Source organism: Ostrea edulis, chromosome 7, assembly GCF_947568905.1.
Source record: "Ostrea edulis chromosome 7, xbOstEdul1.1, whole genome shotgun sequence".
Taxonomy (NCBI): domain Eukaryota; kingdom Metazoa; phylum Mollusca; class Bivalvia; order Ostreida; family Ostreidae; genus Ostrea; species Ostrea edulis.
This window is the reverse complement of record NC_079170.1, coordinates 86,715,205-86,736,470: the sequence shown is the minus strand read 5'-3', so window position 1 is coordinate 86,736,470 and position 21,266 is coordinate 86,715,205. Positions and strand designations below refer to the sequence as shown.

Sequence of the window (21,266 nt, the reverse complement as noted above, 5' to 3'; positions counted from 1 at the left end):
GTGTGGGACAAAAATAAACTTGAATGAAATCAAATCACCATGAATACAGTTACTCTCTCTCCACACACGCAGATGTATCATTACCATTATGATTGAATGAGTGGAAGCATGATGTTACAGAGAGCACAAGCAACAAACATTATTTTGGACACTTTGTCATGAAATGAAATGGGAACTACACCTTGAATAATTTTGAAGTTTTTTATTCCTTCCATTGGTCGCTCCACATAAATTCTTAAATTTGCAATCCTTGTTGATTCTACTTCACATTTTGAAAGCCGACCATTTTTTAAAATGGGGTTTGGTTAGATGAATTCTATTTGGAGTACAGAGATCGGCAATAAGGAAGCCTTTCTCACCCATTATTGCATCTCCAGGTTCACATTTTTCAATAAGTTTTGAAAACTTTGTAATCTGCTTGTCGGATATACTTCCAGTCCATAAAACTGACACATGTGTGATTACTCCATTAAGACTAATATCAATGAGGACTTTCCAAGTCATATGTGATTTATAATCAGAGTACATTCTTCCTATGTTTGAGAGTAATTGAGGTGTGTCAGTGTAAATCTCTGTGCAGTTAATTATAACGCAACAATTTGGGTACCTTCGTTTAAAGCTGTCGGACATATTTTGTTTGATAACATTCCGTTCTGGCCAAGCTACTAAACAATCTAAATTTTCATACATCAAATCTAACCATTCATTAAATATTTTACTGCAAGTAGACATTGATATATTAAACCTTCTTGCTAAATCTTGAAGTAATAGTCCTAGTCTTAAACGCATTAGTACCATAAGAAATTCATCCACGTCTCGCATCTTCTTCGGTCTTCCTCCTGTATCATAATCTGCACACTTTCGATACGATGTTAGATGTTGAAACTACGAAAGCCCAGAAGTCTCATCGAGATATTAAAAGAATAAGTATTCTGTCATAATTTAAGTTTATTTTGTATATGTATGTACCCTCTAGCCTTTAATCTATTGTGACCTACATTTTGATTGGTTAATTTGGATTTTGAATTTCGAAATTCGAATCTCGTGTTTTGAATTTCGAATCTCGTATTTTGAATTTCAAATCTCGAATGAGCCTTCTGGGCTTTCGTATGAAACAGTAAATAAAATGTCTCTTTGTTTGGCAAACCTGTGTAAAACGAAACATCCTGTTGCAAGTCTTCAATTGTTAAGAAAGGTACGGCTTCACTAGTACTACTGTCACAAGAAATATTTGAAGAAACTGAAATTTTCCTAGAAGTGTCACATAAGCTTTCTGCATCTGCATACATTTTCTTTCTGTGGAACATCTACTTGTGTGGATTGATTCTTCAAATGGGATACAGTTGCAAGTTCTATGGAGCCAGAGTAATCGTGCATTAATACGGATGTGTCCAGCACAGATAGGTTTGCATCAAAATTAAAGCTTGAATTTTCAGCTGAATCTGAAGGTTCTGAATCTGATATGGCTGTATTTTCTGAATCAGTATTCAAATGGAGATTGTCAGTTACTTCTTTTGATGCATCTGATTGGTCAAACTAAAAAAATAGACATGCCTTTCATTAGTATTCATGCAATTAAATACACATAAACATATACAATTATGCATTGTAAATAAGGGGTCCACAGGCCTTATCGGTCACTTAGTTTTCTTGTTCTACAAATCTAAGGCTATGGGGGTGCACTTTCATTGCAAATATACTATAATTTAGTGTATATAGTTGAAGACATTATATTGTCAGAATGTCATTGTATGCAATTTATAAGGTCCAGTACATTCTCTAAATAATTAGCATTAGATATAAAAGCTTTATCAAGCTATGCAGCTTTATAAAGCTATATGTAGTAGCTTGATTTAGCTATTATAAACCTTTGATCAAGTCAATTTCTAAATTTAAAAACATAAACATGGTTTTTTTGTGGATTGAAACAATTTCCTCCGAGTATTCTATATTTCACATTACATGTATAAAGAAAAATATTTTCAAAACCATATAATATTCAGCAAGAATAAAAGTCCATGAAGGTCAACAGGATAATGGATAGGCATTCATATTCCACATTGTAAAGTCACCAATATCAATGTCTCAACACACTTTGGGTAGTGGACAGTTAACAAAACAAAATAAATTATCTTTATGAATTTCTTTTTTAAAACAACGTACAGCATAGTGCCATAACTGAGTCAACCTTCATGTTTTATGCTAAATATTTCGTTGAAAAAATATCCTTTCTTTGAACAATCATTCTGAACTCATTTTTGCACTAATTTTTGATATGAAATCTAAAACATTTGGACATGAATTATATTCATGATTTTTAAAACTTTTACCAACAATTGCAGAAATATGACAACCGGAACTTTAACACCAACTGTTAGCATTCCATTTCTCTATGCAAGGTGAAGATAACGAACAGTTATCAATCTCATAACTCCTACAAACAATACAAAATAGATAGTTGGGCAAACACGGACCCCTGGACACACCAAAGGTGGGATCAGGTGCCTAGGAGGAGTAAGCATCCCCTGTTGACAGGTCACACCCGCCGTGAGTCCCATATCCTGATCAGGTAAACGGAGTTATCCGCAGTCAAAATCAGTGTGCCAAGAGCGGCTTAACAATCGGTATGAAACACGTCAGACAGCATTTGACCCAATACGAGGTTGTATTGACGAACGAGATCGTTATAACGACCATATAATTTGCGAAATGCTGACTTCAATCGAGACTGTTGAAATCCCTGTACCATCAACTTGTTTATCAGTAGCTTACCTCGATTTAAAAACTAATTATACCCAGAACAAGCCCCCGCATATCGAATCAGTTGAGATACATAAACACCATATGCAGGTGATAATATGGACCTTCAAACTTCATATACATAGTGAAGTATAAACAAGGCAACGAAGAAATGAGTTGATCGTCCAATACACATTTATGAAAGACAATGACGTAGGTTCCATTAAGGCAAAATGCATTTGCCTACATTTGAATTTATCATGAAAATGTCATGAATTACCACAAAGTCAATATTTGTGTAACTGTTTTCTTATCAAAAATTTCACAGTCATTAATGATCGTTAGTTTAAAGAAATGCAGTGTGTACATCACAAAGTTGATATAATACACGTAACTGATAAAGTTTGCATGTATTAAAAGTCCGATACTCCGAATTTCGGGTATAAATTTAATGAAATCCTGTAGCTAAAAATACAGATTTACCGACTATGTCTTCATAAAGTAAGCATACCTAATTTGTATAAACGAGATATTTGCTACTCTAAAGATGGTGTAATATTGTGTCCCTTATGAAAATAAAAAAATCCGGGATGTCCCCACACCTACCCACTTCCTTGTTTAGCGCCTCAGTGAAGCTTTTGGCTTATCATTTTTGCCTACACATATAAGTGGTGCACACACCGCCATTGACATATGTATTGATACCTGCTGTATATACATATCAAATTAATGAAGCATGCTCCGCTTTTGACAGATGTATTGATACCTGTTGTACATATATATATAACTAAAACGGCATAGGAGAAGTACAGCAGGGACACTTACATATTTAATCCATTCTGACAATGCCATGGGGCTCGGTGAAGCTTTGGTTGCTCACTTTTGCCTATTTACATATAAATGGAGCACTCTCCACCTCTGATTGATGTATTGATACGTACTGTACATGCATATAACTATAATTAAGGATACAGGAGAAGGGGCAGCAGGGACACGTGACCCCCACTTTGTGAACCATGTTGTGACCCACTGTTTCGAATAGCAGCAGTTATGTAATTATCATTTGTCAATTAAATTGAAATAAATTGAGCTTGGGTCAATTTTGTTATCATTATAAATGATTTTCTTGAAGGTTTTTTTTTCATCCTCATCCTCGGATTTTATAAACATATAACTGAGGGTGAAGACGTAGTTGATTTGACGGTTTACGGCATTAGACCGCTAACCCAATTTAAGTATTGTATTTTGATTTATACTAGATAGGTATCAGACTATGTCAGTGAATCCATGTTCTATCTTTGTTCATCTCTGCTGGTTTGAAATACAGATAATACCTTGTACAGGAGTATGTCTACGCCTTATATATTAGAAGTAGTTTCAATTGGAGTAATTTTGTACGAAATCAAACTTATTGGTTGTTTTGAAACTACTCCTTCCCCCTTCCTTCCGTTTTCTCCACAAGGAACCCCCCCCCGCTCCCCACATTGTAATTTTGTTATAGAAAAGAAAGATAAATCTATGAAATGTTTTCTTTCAAATTATTTTTCCGTATTTGCATCTCGTAAAATAGTGAGATAGCAAAACAATGGATGATATGAAGCTTGTTTACTTTGCTTTGGGTGTTGCCTGTCAAGCGTTACAGTCAAGATAGCATATCAATCAGTCTGATTACGTTGTTCATCGTCTGTCTGATGATCAAAGGTTCATACGAAGGACAGTGGCGGATCCCGAAAATTATCAAAGGGGAGGATATGGTTCAAAGTTACATCTTTTCTGGAGAAGAAAAAAAGAAGAGGACCCAAAATGACCTTTTCAATAAAAGTAAAAACAAAAAGGGGGGGCAGGCTACACACTACAACCTCTCTGAATTTACCACTGCATGACAACAAATGATAAAATGTATCAAACTTGTGCAAATGCTTAGTAATTTTTATTGATAAGGTATGCGATTGTTAAGTTACATTTAACATTTCTACATTTACGTATTTACGAATACACAATTTTATGCATATAATTTTGACTCCATTGGTTGTTATCAAATTCACCTTTCGTCTAGATAAGCAAGACAGATAAAACTGTATGTATTTATTCAACATCAGACAGCTCACTCAATATCTAAGTTTATGAAAATATTGAAACATTAACCACAGTTTCAGTATTGGACACATTTCAGATCGAAAAGGAACTAGGTTCGGATATTACTAAGAAAGCATCCAACCCAACTGCCCCGTTGACTGCTTTCCTTATAATGTAAAACTTATACGGTACCAATTTTGATGCACCAGATGCGCATTTCGACAAATAATGTCTCTTCAGTGATGCTCAACCGAAATCTTTGAAATCCGAAATAACAATGATGTTTTAGAGCTATTATAGGGAAAAACAGTGTGCCAAAAAAGTGGAGCCAAATTCGTCCAAGGATAAGAGCTATGCATGAGGGAGATAATCCTTAATTTTGAAATGAATTTCTAAATTTTGTAACAGCAATTAAATATACATCCGTATTTTCAAGCTAGTAACGAAGTACTAAGCTACTGGGCTGTAGAGACCCTCGGGGGCTAACAGTCCACCAGCAGAGGCCTCGACCCAGGGGTCATAATGTAAAACTTATACGGTACCAATTTTGATGCACCAGATGCGCATTTCGACAAATAATGTCTCTTCAGTGATGCTCAACCGAAATCTTTGAAATCCGAAATAACTATGAAGTTTTAGAGGTAAATATAGCCAAAAACAGCGTGCCAAATAAGTGGAGCCAAATTCGTCCAAGGATAAGAGCTATGCATGAGGGAGATGATCCTTAATTTTGAAATAATTCATGTGTCATCTTTCAAACGGCGTACCTCAGTTTTCCAAGAGTGGAAAAAATCCACTTACTTTGAAATTTAATTTCAGCAGGAAGGGATATTATTGCATTTCCCTTATTAAGATATAAAACTTGTGGCGGATGTGACCGGTCGACAGCGGATGTTTATCCCTCCTAGGCACCTGATCCCTCCTCTAGTCCGTGTATGCCCAACTCTCTATTTTGTATTCCTCATTTGCGTGATGAGATTGATCACAGTTCAGCTTTCATTTACTTCACAAAGAAGGTTTCTCAGAAGTTTTACTTCCACAACATGTAGTACTGTTCTTGATAACAAATATAACATTTTAATTAAAAAAAAAAATACTTACACATCAAGGAAGGCGTGAGAGTTTGTTTCCACTGAAGTCAAGCACGTGCTAAATCGATTGGTCAAAAGTCAAATCACCCTCAACTAGAGCAGAATTTAAAAAAAATCAAATCCTTCTTTGGTGTCTTTTTTCTTTACTAGAAACTCCCCGTTATATATTTGAATTTTCACTTCACAACAAATTCCAAAACCTACGTCCTAAGAAATTTCCCATGATACAAGGTAAGTTTGCACGAATTTGTTTCTTTTGGACATGATTCAACATTAACCTCCAAATGAAAGGTGATTTTTGTGTCAGAAAACAGAAACATTTGCACAACAGTTCTCAAAAGAACTTCAGTTTTCGTCAATATAACCCAAATAGATCAAGAAGGTTTGGAAAATTGATGAACCGCACGGAATCTAAAACCGTAAAGATGTGTAATAGTTGTTAGATTAGAAATAAGAAACAGAAAAGAAAATTTAAAATAAGTAGATTGCAGTTTTGGAAAGAGCAAATACAAAGTGTGTTAAGAATTTTCGTTCCGTTTGTAAATTAAAACAAAATACATAGAAAAACGAAATATATTTGTTTCAAGTTTTTACTGGTAACACTTTAGAATTTCTTTTCATTATATCGGCAGTTATCCCACAAAATTAAAAAACATATTGAAAAAAGGTGGGCTATCTGGTTATCAAAAAGATAAACACTTGTATATGAGTTGCTTATAAATAATTTTAGGCATGATGTGAATCATGGACCGAACTTTCTTAAAATCCTTTATCTACAAACGCATGCACGTTATGAATAACAAAATCCCGAACTTTCGCTTTGTCAGCGACCATTTTGAACTACATCATTTACACACAATTAGACAATAATCATGCGTACATGACTACCATCATTGATTGAATTTGGGGATTTGGGGATGTCATTAGCAATGAGGATATGGCTTTGCCTTTGTGTAATGCATGTAATAAGACCTTTTTATACTTCTTAAATGCTTTCAATTTAACTACACTCATATATCGTTTATCGATATACATGATATGTAATTATCACTCTGAGGGTGCAGAATATATCAACCTTATGACCAAGTAATCACAAATAAGGGCGACGAGTGTTGCAATTATGAGAAATCATACCATTATCAGTATAACCCAAATAGATAAAGATAAATTTGTCATCCGGGTGTCCCAGGAGTATCAATTTATATACATTATGAGGTTTAACATATTACGACCAGGAGAATGAAAATTGAGAATGAAGAGAAAACTTTTTTGGAGCAAGTGATCATTTTAACAACGGCTTGTACTTTAACAAGTAGCTCATTTCAAGAATTACGTTTCATTTACGGTAAATTTGAACTCTATTAAAATACAGGGGTAGACGTCGATCATGCAACTGACTTACAATCATAAAATCATGTTGTGGATTCATTGATGTCATAAACAACAGAATGGTGGATTCATTGATAAATAAGCTGACGATTGTCCTGAGTATTTGGTTGTTGTTTTCCATATCCATAAACTACGAATTTTTAAGTATCTCTTCCGTTCTTTAATCAGGCTAGGAGGTTATAAAAGTTGACTCGGGCTCCAGCTCCAACTCTAGTTCGAATTCAAAATCATACTCCTAGGAGTACGTGGTCAGATTCTAAGGTTATAAAACATTTCGAGTATGTACTCCTAGGAGTACTTACTCCAGTTTTCGAGCTCGTACTCAAAACTATTTTTAATTGCACAAGCAGCCTTTTTTAGACTTCTTCCGTAATGGCGGCGCCCATGTGTTTATGTTGACGGCAGTTCACAGCAATATTCCAATCCGTATAAGAGTTATTTAGTGCCAGTACTTTGCTAAAACGTTCTAAATGTTTTTTAAAAAGAAATATTCGTTGAATTAGATGTCATTTCTGTAAATATAAAGGGCTATATATATATATGCATGTATATTACCATTTTTACTGTGTATCATGTATATATCATTAGACATTTACAACATAAAATTTCGCTATCGTCTGCAGAGCTGTATAGCCAGTGGCGGATTTACAATCCCTGAAACATTAGGTTACAGACTACTAATTTTACTCCTATTTCATGGTAGTGCCCGTTTATAAATAGAGTTTTTTTCTTAAAAATTCCTGGGATTTGTATGTGGGGTGGATTTGTGTTTATTATAGGGCATAGATGGAAAGAAGAGGGTCTGAAATTTTTGTTGTTGATAATAATGGGAAATTCTGCTCTTAAGTGTGTAGTAGGAAGGGTGTAAATAGGCCATTGTTTATCTGCTTCTCAAAGGGAAAGGGAAATATGCAGGGTAGGGGTTACTTGCGGTGTCATAACAGGACTTGTGTGCGGTGGATTTTCCTGAAATTCACCAATATTTTTGGACCTGAATTGCTCTAAGTCTGTGTCAAATTTCAGGTAAGTTGAGGCGGTGGAATTTTTTATATTAATTTTTATGTTATAAAGGAATGTATAGCAAAATAATTGGTAGTCTGTGTCCATTAGATACTTTACCATTTTCCCGTTCGCTCTCCCTTTACAGTTTTGCGTTCACCGTTCACAAATCGCCGTTACACCAAAGTGAAAGGATCGATCTTCATAGCAAGGCAAAAATGAAAAAGGAACGTGTGCGTAAGAGTGAAAGTAAACTTTAATTTTCTTATATCAAAAATTGAATTTATAAAGTTCAAATGTCAGGATTATCAACTGAAAATTCAAGGAAAATTGCAAATCACTCACCAAAATAGAATAAATCATTTTCATTATATTACAAAACATAATTATTGTTTGGTTTAAAAGTGGGGGGGGGTGTTAGTTCTGAATGAGAGAAGAATGTAAGAGCCTGCAGTTATGAATTCAACCCTTATACATGCACACGTTACACAGGATGAGTGCTGGTACATGTACAAAAATTAGGCAGTTTATGACAATCAATAAATACCTCACATCCCCCCCCCAATTATCATTTTTGCATTTACAAGGTTGGGTAAAAGCACAATTTACTATTATTATTATTTTGTCTCACTTCACAAGAATTTTACACAAGTCATCTTTTTTCCTTAAGCCCCCCCCCCCCCCCCCCCCCTTGCTATCTTAAAAAAGTAACTTGATGCTACATTTCAATGCACAATCGTGCCAAAATGTCAAACTGATTTGACAAGTATTTCTGATTATTTTACGCCTATGTTTATGAAAGACATTGTCAATAAATGTATTTACTCCTTTCCCCAACTTTTGAAACAGAGAGGTTGGAGCGTTTGCCCCGCATGCGGAAGGCCGGGGTTCGAATCCCGGCCGCGACAGACCTAAGTCGTTAAAACAGGTAGTGACAGTTCCATCGCCAAACGCTCGACATAAGATGTGAATGTCACAGGTCCTCGGAGATGACCTTAAAAACGGATGACTCGTGTCACAGTAAGTGTGGCACGCTAAAGAACCCTCACTGCTCAATGGCCGTAATCGCCGAGCATAGGCTTAAATTTGAAGCCCTTCACCGGTCTTGGTGACGTCTCCATATGGGTGAAATATTCTCGAGCGAGACGTTAAGCAAGATACAATCAATCAATCAATCTCTAATATAAAGATGTAATTTTTTCTCGTACATTTCTGTCCTACATATAATATACGTGTAGTTCAGTATACAATAAACAGTTTTATCCGCATCAAATATATATTGCACAATCTAAATGTAATTCATGGTGACACTATTTCGTACATACATTAATTCTGAGATTATTTCCTCAGGTCGATATACTGTACATGTAGTTGCAATATAGTGAATTACACAAAATGTACGTGGGAATGAACCTTTTATACTATTTAGAAGCGTTCAGGCATCAACACGAGGTACCTATACCACCCTTTTTACGATCATTTCATGAGAAATAGACATACAGATGTATTCAGAACTGTAGAACATATATACATATAAATATAAATATTTCGACCGTGTTACCGGTCTTCTTCAGCCGTGTTTCGACTGCGGAAGACCGGTAACACGGTCGAAATATTTTAACAAAGTGTTTAGAGTTTTTTCTGTGTATATATATATATATATATATATATATATATATATATATATATATGTGAAATATTTCGATGCAATGTGTATCATGTATGATCCTCTTAAATGTACATTAAATAACTGTATCCCATTTCCATTCTCAGTGACCGTGTAGCGTGTGACAGCGTGGCGAGAATTCCATCGTCATCGAAAGCAAGTTTTTTGACTTGCCTAGCTAGGAGATTTGGTTCTGCTGGTCGTGAGTTCAACCCCGGGTAGGGGCGGAAGTGGGTATCCAAATAAAGTGAAATTTTCTGTGCTTTATAAAAGCACTGAAAAGGCCACGACACTGTTGGTTATTTAAAATTCAAATTTTCGACGCAACCCGCGTCTTTATCGACGTATATTACATAAACAAATAACACACATCACGAAAAACGACAAGTATCAATAAACTACATTGGTAACAAGAATGATACACTGTTGTTTAACTGCCTTTTCGGTGCTTCTATAAATTTCTTTACTGGTCTTGTATCTTCTTAGATCCGACACTTTATGAAAGTAGGGTGTTGTTGGGTTTTCGTGCTTATATATATATATATATATATATATATATATATATATATATATATATTCCCTACCTTTGTTATAAAATAAGTACAATCAAGGGTAAAATCCGAAATATTCCGCTTTGCGTTTCACCGTTTAAGTGGGGAAGTAGAACGTTACAGGGACAGTAACCCCCCCCCCCCCCCCTAAACTTATAGAATTTAAGGTAAATCATGGTATCTTGTTTAGAAAAATGTAAACGATAAAAGAAAGCAATAATTTCTTTTACTCTCAGAGAATTAATGACAAAATTTTGATTTATCTAATAACTTTTTTTGGGGAGAACTTACTTTTTTTCCAAAAACCCTTAAAATTTGCGTTATTTCATCAATTTCACATTAAAAATGACAGAAAATAGTAAAAATGACTACATAGGAGATATTTCAAGCCCTATAAAAGCTGTAAAATCCAACATAGAAATCTCAGCGTTACTTGTAAATGAAGGAGGGGTGGAATTGGAAGGTTCCGCTGAGTTGGAGATATGTCTGGCAGCTGACGCAAGAGATCCATAATGGTGTGTGGTAGGAAAATATATCTTGCAAAAACATCATCTGCAGATCATTCTTCTAAAGGGTTGCATGATCTGTCTCTGATATTGTGTGGAGCACGTTTCCTAATTGGCATTTGTCGGCATGCAACCATTTTTATAAAAGCAAACGACACTTTGAGTACATACTTTAAATCTCAAGTAAGCTTTTGAGCTTACTCGAGATTTAAGTATGGCATACTCCATTTGGAGTATGATTTCCTTACTCAAAAGTTTTATAACCCACATTTCGAGTATGTGCTCCGGCTCAAAATTTCAAGACAACTTTCGAGCCTGATTTGGAGCCAGAGCTTGAGCCAGTTTTTATAACCTAAAATTATTTGGAGCCATACTCCAAATCTTGTTTTCGAGCTAGAGTTGGAGCTGGAGCCCGAGCCAACTTTTATAACCTCCTAGCCTGTAACCAGGTACACTTCAATACGCGTGTGACTTAACGTCATGTGTAAGAATTAATCAGAAAAATGAAGCTTTATATCCTATTGTTTTGGGTGTAGTTCATTTATTAATATTACAAAACTAAAGACACTTTTCAAGTACCACAACATATATACGTCTCCTGTACTTTCACTTCGCATGTTTACGTATGATGTCAAGGGTCATATGGTGTCATTTGACCAGATTATACAAGACGCAAATAGATGATCATAAATCGACACGACGCACAGCCAGTTGTACATAAACCAAGAAAAACATGACATGATAGAAATGTATAAGTTTCACAGAATCGAGTATTCACTGTCCAAATTGCATCATCCGCATGTAAATAAGTTAAAAATGGCCCGCAAGATGAAAACCTAGCCCTGTACTTTGTTGATTTGTGTTTTTTCTCGAGTTCAGTGTATTGTTCAAGAATATTTCACGATTTGGACAGTGATTTCTAGATAAAGCCTTGTTCAAAGCTTTCAAATAATCTCATGGTATCACAATACATTTATTTTCCTCTTACCGCCGTCCAGTTTTATCTTCGATACTCATGTAAACACGCTATCTAATTAATATTCAAATGCAGCACTGATGTAGACTATTGATCCAAAATTAGATACTGGAAAGGGAAGTAACACGGCGGGAAAATTACAATTTATTATGTATTGTAAATATATACATGATACATGTACGCAGGACAACCAATGTATTTTAACCAAGAAACATTTACCTTAGTTTTAATCTTTTAACGCTCTCTCTCTCTCTCTCTCTCTCTCTCTCTCTCTCTCTCTCTCTCTCTATTGTTTATTCGCCAATCAAGGTTCCTTGGGAATAAAAACCAATCATTCAGAATCACTAATACTATCAGAGTTCACACTTCTGCATTACACATATCTATAATCATATATGAAATACTGATTGCAGACAAGATTTAGATTAGCAACCTGATATATACAATAAATAACCCAACTGCTTCACACATCAGTTTCTGAAACAGCGGATAAGTGTGTTGTGTGAATACATAATGAAATTGTAATCAAATCAGTATATTAGTTATAGTTTAGTAAGTACAGTATGCAAGTATAAAACACATGTGCATGTAGGATCCAGTTGTTCTGAATGTTTTATGCTAATGCAGAGAGGTTAGAATAGAATGATTATATAAATGAAAACAATTAATTGTATGAAGTGTTCAGTAAAAAAGGTATTCATGAATTGTTGACTTGATTACAGGGGCACCAATGGGACAGTGTCTGTTAACAGTCAGGTAATAAATGTATTGTACCAGACTGTTGATCTTGTACTCCCAGTAACCAAGACAGCTATATTTAACAACTAATTTCAGAAACATTTTAAACTCTAGTTTGTATTCAAACATTGTACGTTTGTAACGACATAATAATAACGGAGCGGATCAAAAATCTGTTTACAATCAGATTGTTCAGATTCCAATCTTAAACCTCATGAATGAATGACAGTCTGATTACCCCCCCCCCCCTTTTTTTTTACCCTATTGTCGTCAGGAACCATTAGAAGGGAGCTGGTTTTAATCAGACTACACGCATGAATATACATGCACTATATCTACCTTCGATCTAGGCCTAAAACGAAATAATTCCTTCAATGTGATTGTTTTAAACAAGTGTGTAATATATGTATTACATATATTAAAAAATATTTCTTCGCTTTGGTATGAATACAATAACACACCAGTATCTATCTATCTATCTATTGAAAATTTCATCTGATGCAAAGAAGTATGCATTTAATTTCACAGAGATCGGTGCGGTGTTGAATTCTCTGCATTACCTCGAACACATCATATGTGATAGCCAGTACAGCAAGTTCTTATATTTCTGAGCTTTTAAAATAGCATATCAAACTCAGTGCGTAATTTGTAACTGACGATTCGCGGTGAAAATCATGCGCTGATCCAGGAATATAGTCTCGGGTGTCAATCCTTGCATTGGGGGGGGGGGGGGGGTGTCTATACAAGGTTACAAACATGCAGTATCTATTAAATAGATGTAGAATATATACAAAAATATGACACATTACATTTATGTTTTCATGAAACACTGTTGAAGGGTGGTTGTCTATATCTGGACCCATGCTGCTCTTGCAATGAAACAGTTTAGGGAAGGGGATAACTTAATTTGATAGTTTTAAAAACGATGAAAATGTCATGGAGTTATTACTTTTCAAGTTGAGTGGGTTGGGTAGGAGTCTGGACCCATGCAGCATCTGTTCTTGCAACGAAACATACATAATGATGGAGGGTGTGTGTATATATATTGTTCTACAATGAATATTTTTATTATATCACTGTGTATATAAAAAATCCGTGGGAATACCTAACGACTCGAGTTGAATTTCGTTTAGAAATAGTTTAAGGTGACAACTTCAAAGTAGCTTTCAACAAAATTTGTATCTAGAATACAGCCATCATACAAGCTACCGGAAAACCAGAAGTGACACATATTCCTCCACTACTTCGGGAGGGGGTATATTTTTTCCATTTTTAAGAAATATTCTTAAGTCATCATTGAAAATAAAGATAAGTGGCTGCAGTGTGTAAAATATCTAGTTCACCAAATGGGTGTCAATATTTTTACTTCATATGACCCCCCCCCCCCCCCCACATACACACACACTCTCAAATACTTTTTATCACTTGACCATGAAAATGTAGAACGATTAAAATTTGAAGTACTCAGTCAATGCAAAGTAATTCAAAGTGAATTTCAATTAAGTTTCAGTAAAACTATTTCTCATTTTGTTTTGTGTTTAATTGAAAACATTCACAGAACACAAGATTAGATGCTTTTTCAGCAGTCATTTTCTTCATATTAAAACTTGACAGTTTACTAAAGTTCATAAGCACAAATGTAGATGACAATTCACATCACTGAAAGCAATTAGTGGATATCCTGGTTTGACAACTATGTACAGTGTAGTAACCAGCTGATGGGGGTAAATATTATCCACTGGAGTCAATATGGCTGTCATCTGTGGGTACTAAATGGAAAAAAGAAGAAAGTTGCCAGTCAAAAATATTTAAAACACAGTACTGTAGGTCTAAGTGTTCAAGTTTATATGTGCATTATAACATAAAAACATTCAAATTCCCTCATGCATAGCTCTTATCCTTGGACGAATTTGGCTCCACTTGTTTGGCACGCTGTTTTTGGCTATATTTAGATCTAAAACTTCATAGTTATTTCGGATTTCAAAGATTTCGGTTGAGCATCACTGAAGAGACATTATTTGTCGAAATGCGCATCTGGTGCATCAAAATTGGTACCGTATAAGTTTTACATACAGCAATATCAAAACATGCTTCATATGAATTTTCTTTTAATTTATCATTTTGAAGACATTAATATTGACTAGATGTAAATAATGCCTATATTTATGTATATTCAGTGCCTGATTGGATTACTTAAAGTTTGTAAAAATTACCTTGTATGTACATTTGTGGTCACTGCTCTAGAGATGTGGAAAATTGGAAATATGCTCTTTGAAAAGTTCACATTCTTGTTGGTATCATGCACATCTGTAAATAGCATTATCTCATATTATAAATACATATGCTGCAAACATTCAATGTATTGGAGAAGGGTCTCAAATACACATACATGTAAATAATGTGGGCAATCAGTATGCATTCAAAGTCTTTTATTTTTCTTCCATTTATTCAAACTGTAATGTAAGCGAAAATATCCCAAGTTTATTTTTTTGTATGTCACTTGATAAAATTAAATGTGACTGTAAATCTAGAGCATGACAATTAATGTCGTTACACGTGCGTTTGTACAAGATATTATCACAGGTACCTGATGCACTGATACTAGCCCCCCCCCCCTTTTGAAAATATTTTTTTGCAGTGATAAATCTGAAATGTGTTGATTCCCTGTCGAACTCATTTCTCTTTCGATTTTTAAAAGTTCTGTAATCGTTTCACACTTTTTGTAAGCTTTAGAGAGTGACCTTGTACGGTTATAAAAAAAAATTGAGCACAAATTTTGTAATAAATCTTAGGCTGTTATACTTGCAATACTAGATTATATATACAGTTAGATGTCATATGTACATGCCAAATATATATACACGTTTATACATATATGCATATGAACTGTTAGTATTTAGTTTGTCATCATTATACATATCTCATCATTGTGTAACATGATTGTATGCCAACATGCTTGGTGAATCAATAAATAAATTAAATCATACCGGTAGAAGCCTACAAAAAGCGTGAAAGGATTACATGAATCGAAAGAAAGATGAGATAGACAGGAAATCGACTTATTTCAGAGAAAGTATAGCAAGAAAAAAATCAAAAGAAAGAGTGGGGGGTCATGTAATGTCCATACTTTAGGTGCCTGTGGAATTTACTGCCTAGATACCCGCCTGTACTCATGTTTATATAAACAAACAACAACTGGCACCATTTGAGCATCATTTTTCTAACATATAGGCATATTTTGCGTGTGTGCACCCAATACGCTACACATCGGCTACGTGTGAGAAATTATCGCAAACAAAATCAAAAGAAAGAGGTGGGGGAGTAGTGTCCATTCTTCAGGTGCCTGTGGAATTTACTGCCTAGATACCCGCTTGTATTCATGTAAATCATGTGTATATGAATAAAACAAACAAACAAACAACTGGTACCATTTGAGCATCAGTTCTCTAGCATATATCTTGCGTGTGTGCACTTAATGCTACGTGTGACGTGTGCAGTATGTAAACAAAGAACATCAAACTATGTATATACTACCTCTAAAGTATTGAGTCAATGTATAAAACACAGTAAATGTTGTTTGCTTTCATTGTTGACAACCTTGGTTTCAGGTATTCATACATCATTATTTCAATTACAAGAATTTACCTTGTTTTTTCCGATTTCAAAGTTATACAGCTGACATTTCCTGAACGTCGTCTTTGCCATGTGCCTAGTAAGCGTATTTTAGACGCTGATTCCAACCATACGACAAACTTCACCAGGTTATTTCTCATGATAATGCCTTGTGATGTGTTGTCAAATCGGAAATTTGACTAATTTTAAGCGTAGAATAAAGGCAATATTCCGATATATTTTTATATGATCCTAAAAATAGAGTTTGTGTATATGTATCCAAATATGGATTGATCAAGGCGGGGCAACTGTCATGACGTATCAGCTCATTGTGATCTCATATATTATCATTACCGAGTTCATTCGTTACCTTAAGTGTCCTGCGTAATCCATGATTGCAAATCATCTTAAGAAAAAACAATTAAGAAAAAGAAATAAATCATATAATTTCGACATATTGCAAACACATTAAGCAGGAACAGGAAACTCCAAATCTAAGAACAATGCTATGTCTAATCATTATTGTTTTTCACTTCAATATTTTATAAAATTGATAAATAACAATACAATCTACCACAAGGATATAAGGGGTGTATGGCATTTTAAAATAGCATTTCACGCATCACATGTCTTCATACATATAACATCGATGTCCGTTTTGGCAATAGCATGGTCTGGCTTTTATCACTGTAGGGTTTGCGCGAAGCACACAATGAAATTCAGATTTTATACGCAGAACTGACCTAAGGTTTAATAGGGTATTCTCCCTGACTTCCTGTGAACTCAACCTATCTATATAAAGAGATCTCGCGATTGCCTATCCCCAAACAAGTCGTTCGCTGTCACTTTTGGGGCTTGAATAAGAAAAGAAATAACAAACATGTAATTGTTACCTATGATGGTTTTGGGAGTGGTGGGTGGGAAAGACATACCTTGCGGCTTCCGAGTTGATAGTGGCATTGATTTCAAATCTACAGCAATCAACAAACATTATTCCACTTGAAGGATTCATTTGATTCAGGACGCCGCAATAACGGCGACTGTTAATGATGAGAGGCAAGAATACCAGATTGACAGGAAGAGGGATATTCTTTTCGCAAATTAACAACGTCAAAACGTATGACATTTCAACACTTTACACGACCATTCCTCGCGATAAATTGAAGATTAGATTTTTTGCCATGATAGGCAGTTGCTTATTTAACAAAAATGAAAACGGAAATATCCATATCTAGTGACCAGTCGTCCAAAAATTACTCTATTCAACACTACTCTGACTCCACATACAAGTACTCTGAAATTGAAATAAAAAAAATAAAAAATAGAATTTGATGTTGATAACGTTTACATTTTCTATACATAATTATTGATGGCGCAAAAATGTTGTCAAGTGCAATAACGTCTATTCTGCTAACATATACACATAAATACCCATAATTGTATTGATCATCAACCCATTTTGTCTGAAAGATTATACCTGCTAAGAGTAATACTTGTTGCATATGGACACTTAGATATGATTTCATATTATGTATGTTACAAAGTTTATTACATTTATATCTAGAGTACAAAATTTGTCTATTTTTCAATTCTTGTCTTTACTCTTTTCTTCTCAAAAAGTGATCGCCATTTGTAAATGCATAACAACGAGATATAAATTGATATAACTGCACTTGTTTTCCGATCTCAACATTAGAAAAACACATATATATATCTTGTTTTATGAAATCAATACAGTTTAAACTAAATGCTTTCAAATATAGGTATCAAATTGACATTAGTTAAAGACAAATGCATCGTAAGAAACACAGTAATTGGGAGAATTTGGAACATAGATAATATAGATACATGGATCATCAATGCTAAACTCGGGATCTTTTTACATTCTCAAATTTGCCCAGAGAATGAAAAAAAAAACGACTCCGGTATTTCTCAGCGTCTTTTCGCTGTATTCTTAATTCTTGGTTGGTGCAGCAATTCGCCATGATAAATGAAAAGGTGAAGATAACGAACAGTGATCAATCTTATAATTCATACGAAGATTTCAAAATTACGAGAAGGGCAAATACGGACCCCTCGACCATATAACATGGTTCTTGCTTTACGACCTTTATATAATCACCTTTTTACTTTATTTATTGTTTTAGCATTTGTAAATTGTGTTTAACGACAACCATCAGACTTATCTACCGTTAAGATATTTTTGATATTTGCTAACCTAATAATCAATGCACAGATGGAAATTGCTTATCTAGCTGGAATTTCAATTGACTGTGAGAACGATCGACCCCAAGTGTTGTCGATCCATTTCTATCAATTAATTGTAAATCCTGAAGTTACACCTGTGTATTGTGTGATGCAAAATAGTTTTATACTGTTACATTATCCTGGTTTTTCGACGAGTTTGAATGCGGTCGTGAAACATATACGTGCATTTAAAATCCAACAAGGTACTGTTACGTGTGGCTGTATATCATACATGTATACATATAGAAAAAAGCATTGCAACACCAAAGTTATTCGTACTTCTTTATATTATATTTGTTTAAAGAGAGGAAACATTTTGAATACAGTCTATACCTATGTATTCAATATAACTGTATTCAGTTTTCTCTTTTCCACTCTGCTGGCCGATAGTCGCACGTGCAACTATTGTACTCACTTCACAGAGAATTGTGGGTTTTGTATACAGGGATTTAATCCTTTATTCAATTTGTACAGACTGGTAAATTAGGTTTACTCTTCTTGTATATTAAAATTATGGGTTCTCCGCAAGCCTTAAATACAATCGAATGACATACATGCATCATTAAGATAGGGAAGGAGACTCATTATATATATCATTGACACATACAGGTTATAAAATACCTCATCATTAACATTTGGTATTAGTTGAATTTCGAGTAAGAGAAACAATAGTCGATATCAAAATACGGACAGATATTATATTTTGATGATTTTTCCAGATGAATAGGACTATAATAGAAATAGCATGAAACATCAATTATTGACGAGGTTTTTTAAGACTTTTCTCCAAGTATTCAATATACGTGCATCGGGTAATTTTAACGTCGGAAATGTTTAGTATTTTTTTCACTAAACATCTCGACACTTTATATTTTGGCACAGTTTCATTTAACAAGTGTATAGTTTATAAGAATAGTAAATTTAGCGGTTTGATTTTTGGTCAATTTTCCTCATCCACAAAAACATTTCCAGTGCGACAAAATTACCTGATATACGATATTTTGTTAATCGTGTCAAATTACCTGATGAAAACATAAGGGCTTAACGCGGGTATGACCGGTCAACGGAGGATGCTTACTCCTTCTTATCCTGCATCGGGTATGTCCAGAGTTCCCTGTTCATTTTGTTCTCGGTACCCGCATACATATTCATACATCACCAAACATTTGACATCGATAACAATTGTTCCGTTCCAGTATTGATTAGTTTATAAAATATTTAACTTGTAAATACTAAACATCAATAAACAGCAGAAGTTGAAGAATCGGAATAGAGATATTGTATTTATTCATAAGCAAATATCATTTTTACATTACTGGCTACATTAAGATATATTGATATAGTCATACATAATCCTAAGCATAAAATAAGGAACGACAACATTACATGGTATTCTGAAACCACTGCTTCGGTAGTAATATTATAAATGTAACTATTGACATAACAGACATGGATAAATTGATAAAGAGGACTGTGATACAGGTTACGGTAATAAATGATAGATTTCCATGTTGCTTTACAGATGAGACTACCACAGTCCGGGTTACATGTTTTCCCGGTCGATACTTGTCCTAGAAACCTGTCTGAAGTCCAGGCAGCCTCTCGCAGACTCAATTGTTCTGGGCTTCAGGAGTTTGAATATGTTTACCATTGTCTTCCGCGCTTTGACCTCTCTCATCTTGTCGAATTCTGTTACGATGATATCAGTGGATGGACTGAACCTGGTAATCAAATGTTATAAGTTTATGTGAAATTCATCAAACTCTACATTTACAATGTAATAAATAATCAGATACTCTGAACAGATGTTCATTTAGAAGGGAATAAAAGTACTATATTACATGAAAGGTGAATGGTTATATGCGCTGAAGTATCCTATCAAGATTGTCTTTCTACAACGGATATTGATGAATTTTTATAGGACTGAAAACCATACGTAGAAATTTTTTTTATTTGTGTTTGGAGGTTAATATTCAATATTTGTACAAAATTATGTTAATTTTATTAGAATATAAACGTTGAACCTTGAGCTATGAAATACTGACAAAAATCCCATTTGATGCATTTTGTTATGATTTATACAACATTACTAATAGTTGCTTATATTCTGTAATGAACATGTCGTATCAGTTAGGAGTCTGAACTTTATCTCCATGCAGAATTGTAACTCTCTGTGTAGTAGGAAAATACGTTAGGGATTTCTTTTATACTAAATATATGAGACGGCGATGCAAGACTATTGCGATATAAGGTCTCAACCGTACACATGTTTTGTGCGCCGTAAATCGAAGGTTTGTATAAGGGGTGGATATGTAAGTCTCTGATCTATCCCAACATTTTCTCAGGAAGCTACAGTTCTGCAGCTAAACTTTATCATATCTGGAGTGAAATGTTACATTGCTTTTTCCAAAGTGAGTTTTTAGTTATCCATAGCAATACCGGCCTTGCTTTTTATGTTATGGAGGCAAACTGACAACTCAACTGTATGACAAACGGGATGATTTCAGCTTCTCCATCGTCAACTGCCCACATTTATGTAGCAATATTCCATTATCACCTGCATATGGTGTTTATATATCTCAACTGATTCGATATGCAAGAGCCTGTTCTGGGTATAGTCAGTTTTTAAATCGAGGTAAGCTACTGACAAACAAGTTGATGGTACAGAGATTTCAA

The 21,266-nt window shown here is 34.6% G+C and overlaps 1 protein-coding gene and 1 long non-coding RNA gene across 2 annotated transcripts in view; one reads left to right on the top strand and one right to left on the bottom strand.

Annotated features, from left to right (window-relative positions):
- Positions 1-21,266, top strand: part of LOC125653396 (uncharacterized) — a 157,990-nt gene that overhangs the window by 54,818 nt on the left and 81,906 nt on the right. Inside the window, exon 3 of the mRNA XM_056142840.1 lies at positions 20,113-20,314. Within this exon, the coding sequence (XP_055998815.1) occupies positions 20,113-20,314 (202 nt within the window). The remainder of the gene's footprint in view (positions 1-20,112; positions 20,315-21,266) is intronic.
- LOC130047549 (uncharacterized) lies at positions 14,298-18,496 on the bottom strand. Its single transcript, XR_008796425.1, has 3 exons — positions 17,276-18,496; positions 14,945-15,038; positions 14,298-14,500 (listed from the first exon to the last, which is right to left on the bottom strand). It is a non-coding gene; the product is annotated as an uncharacterized LOC130047549 (long non-coding RNA).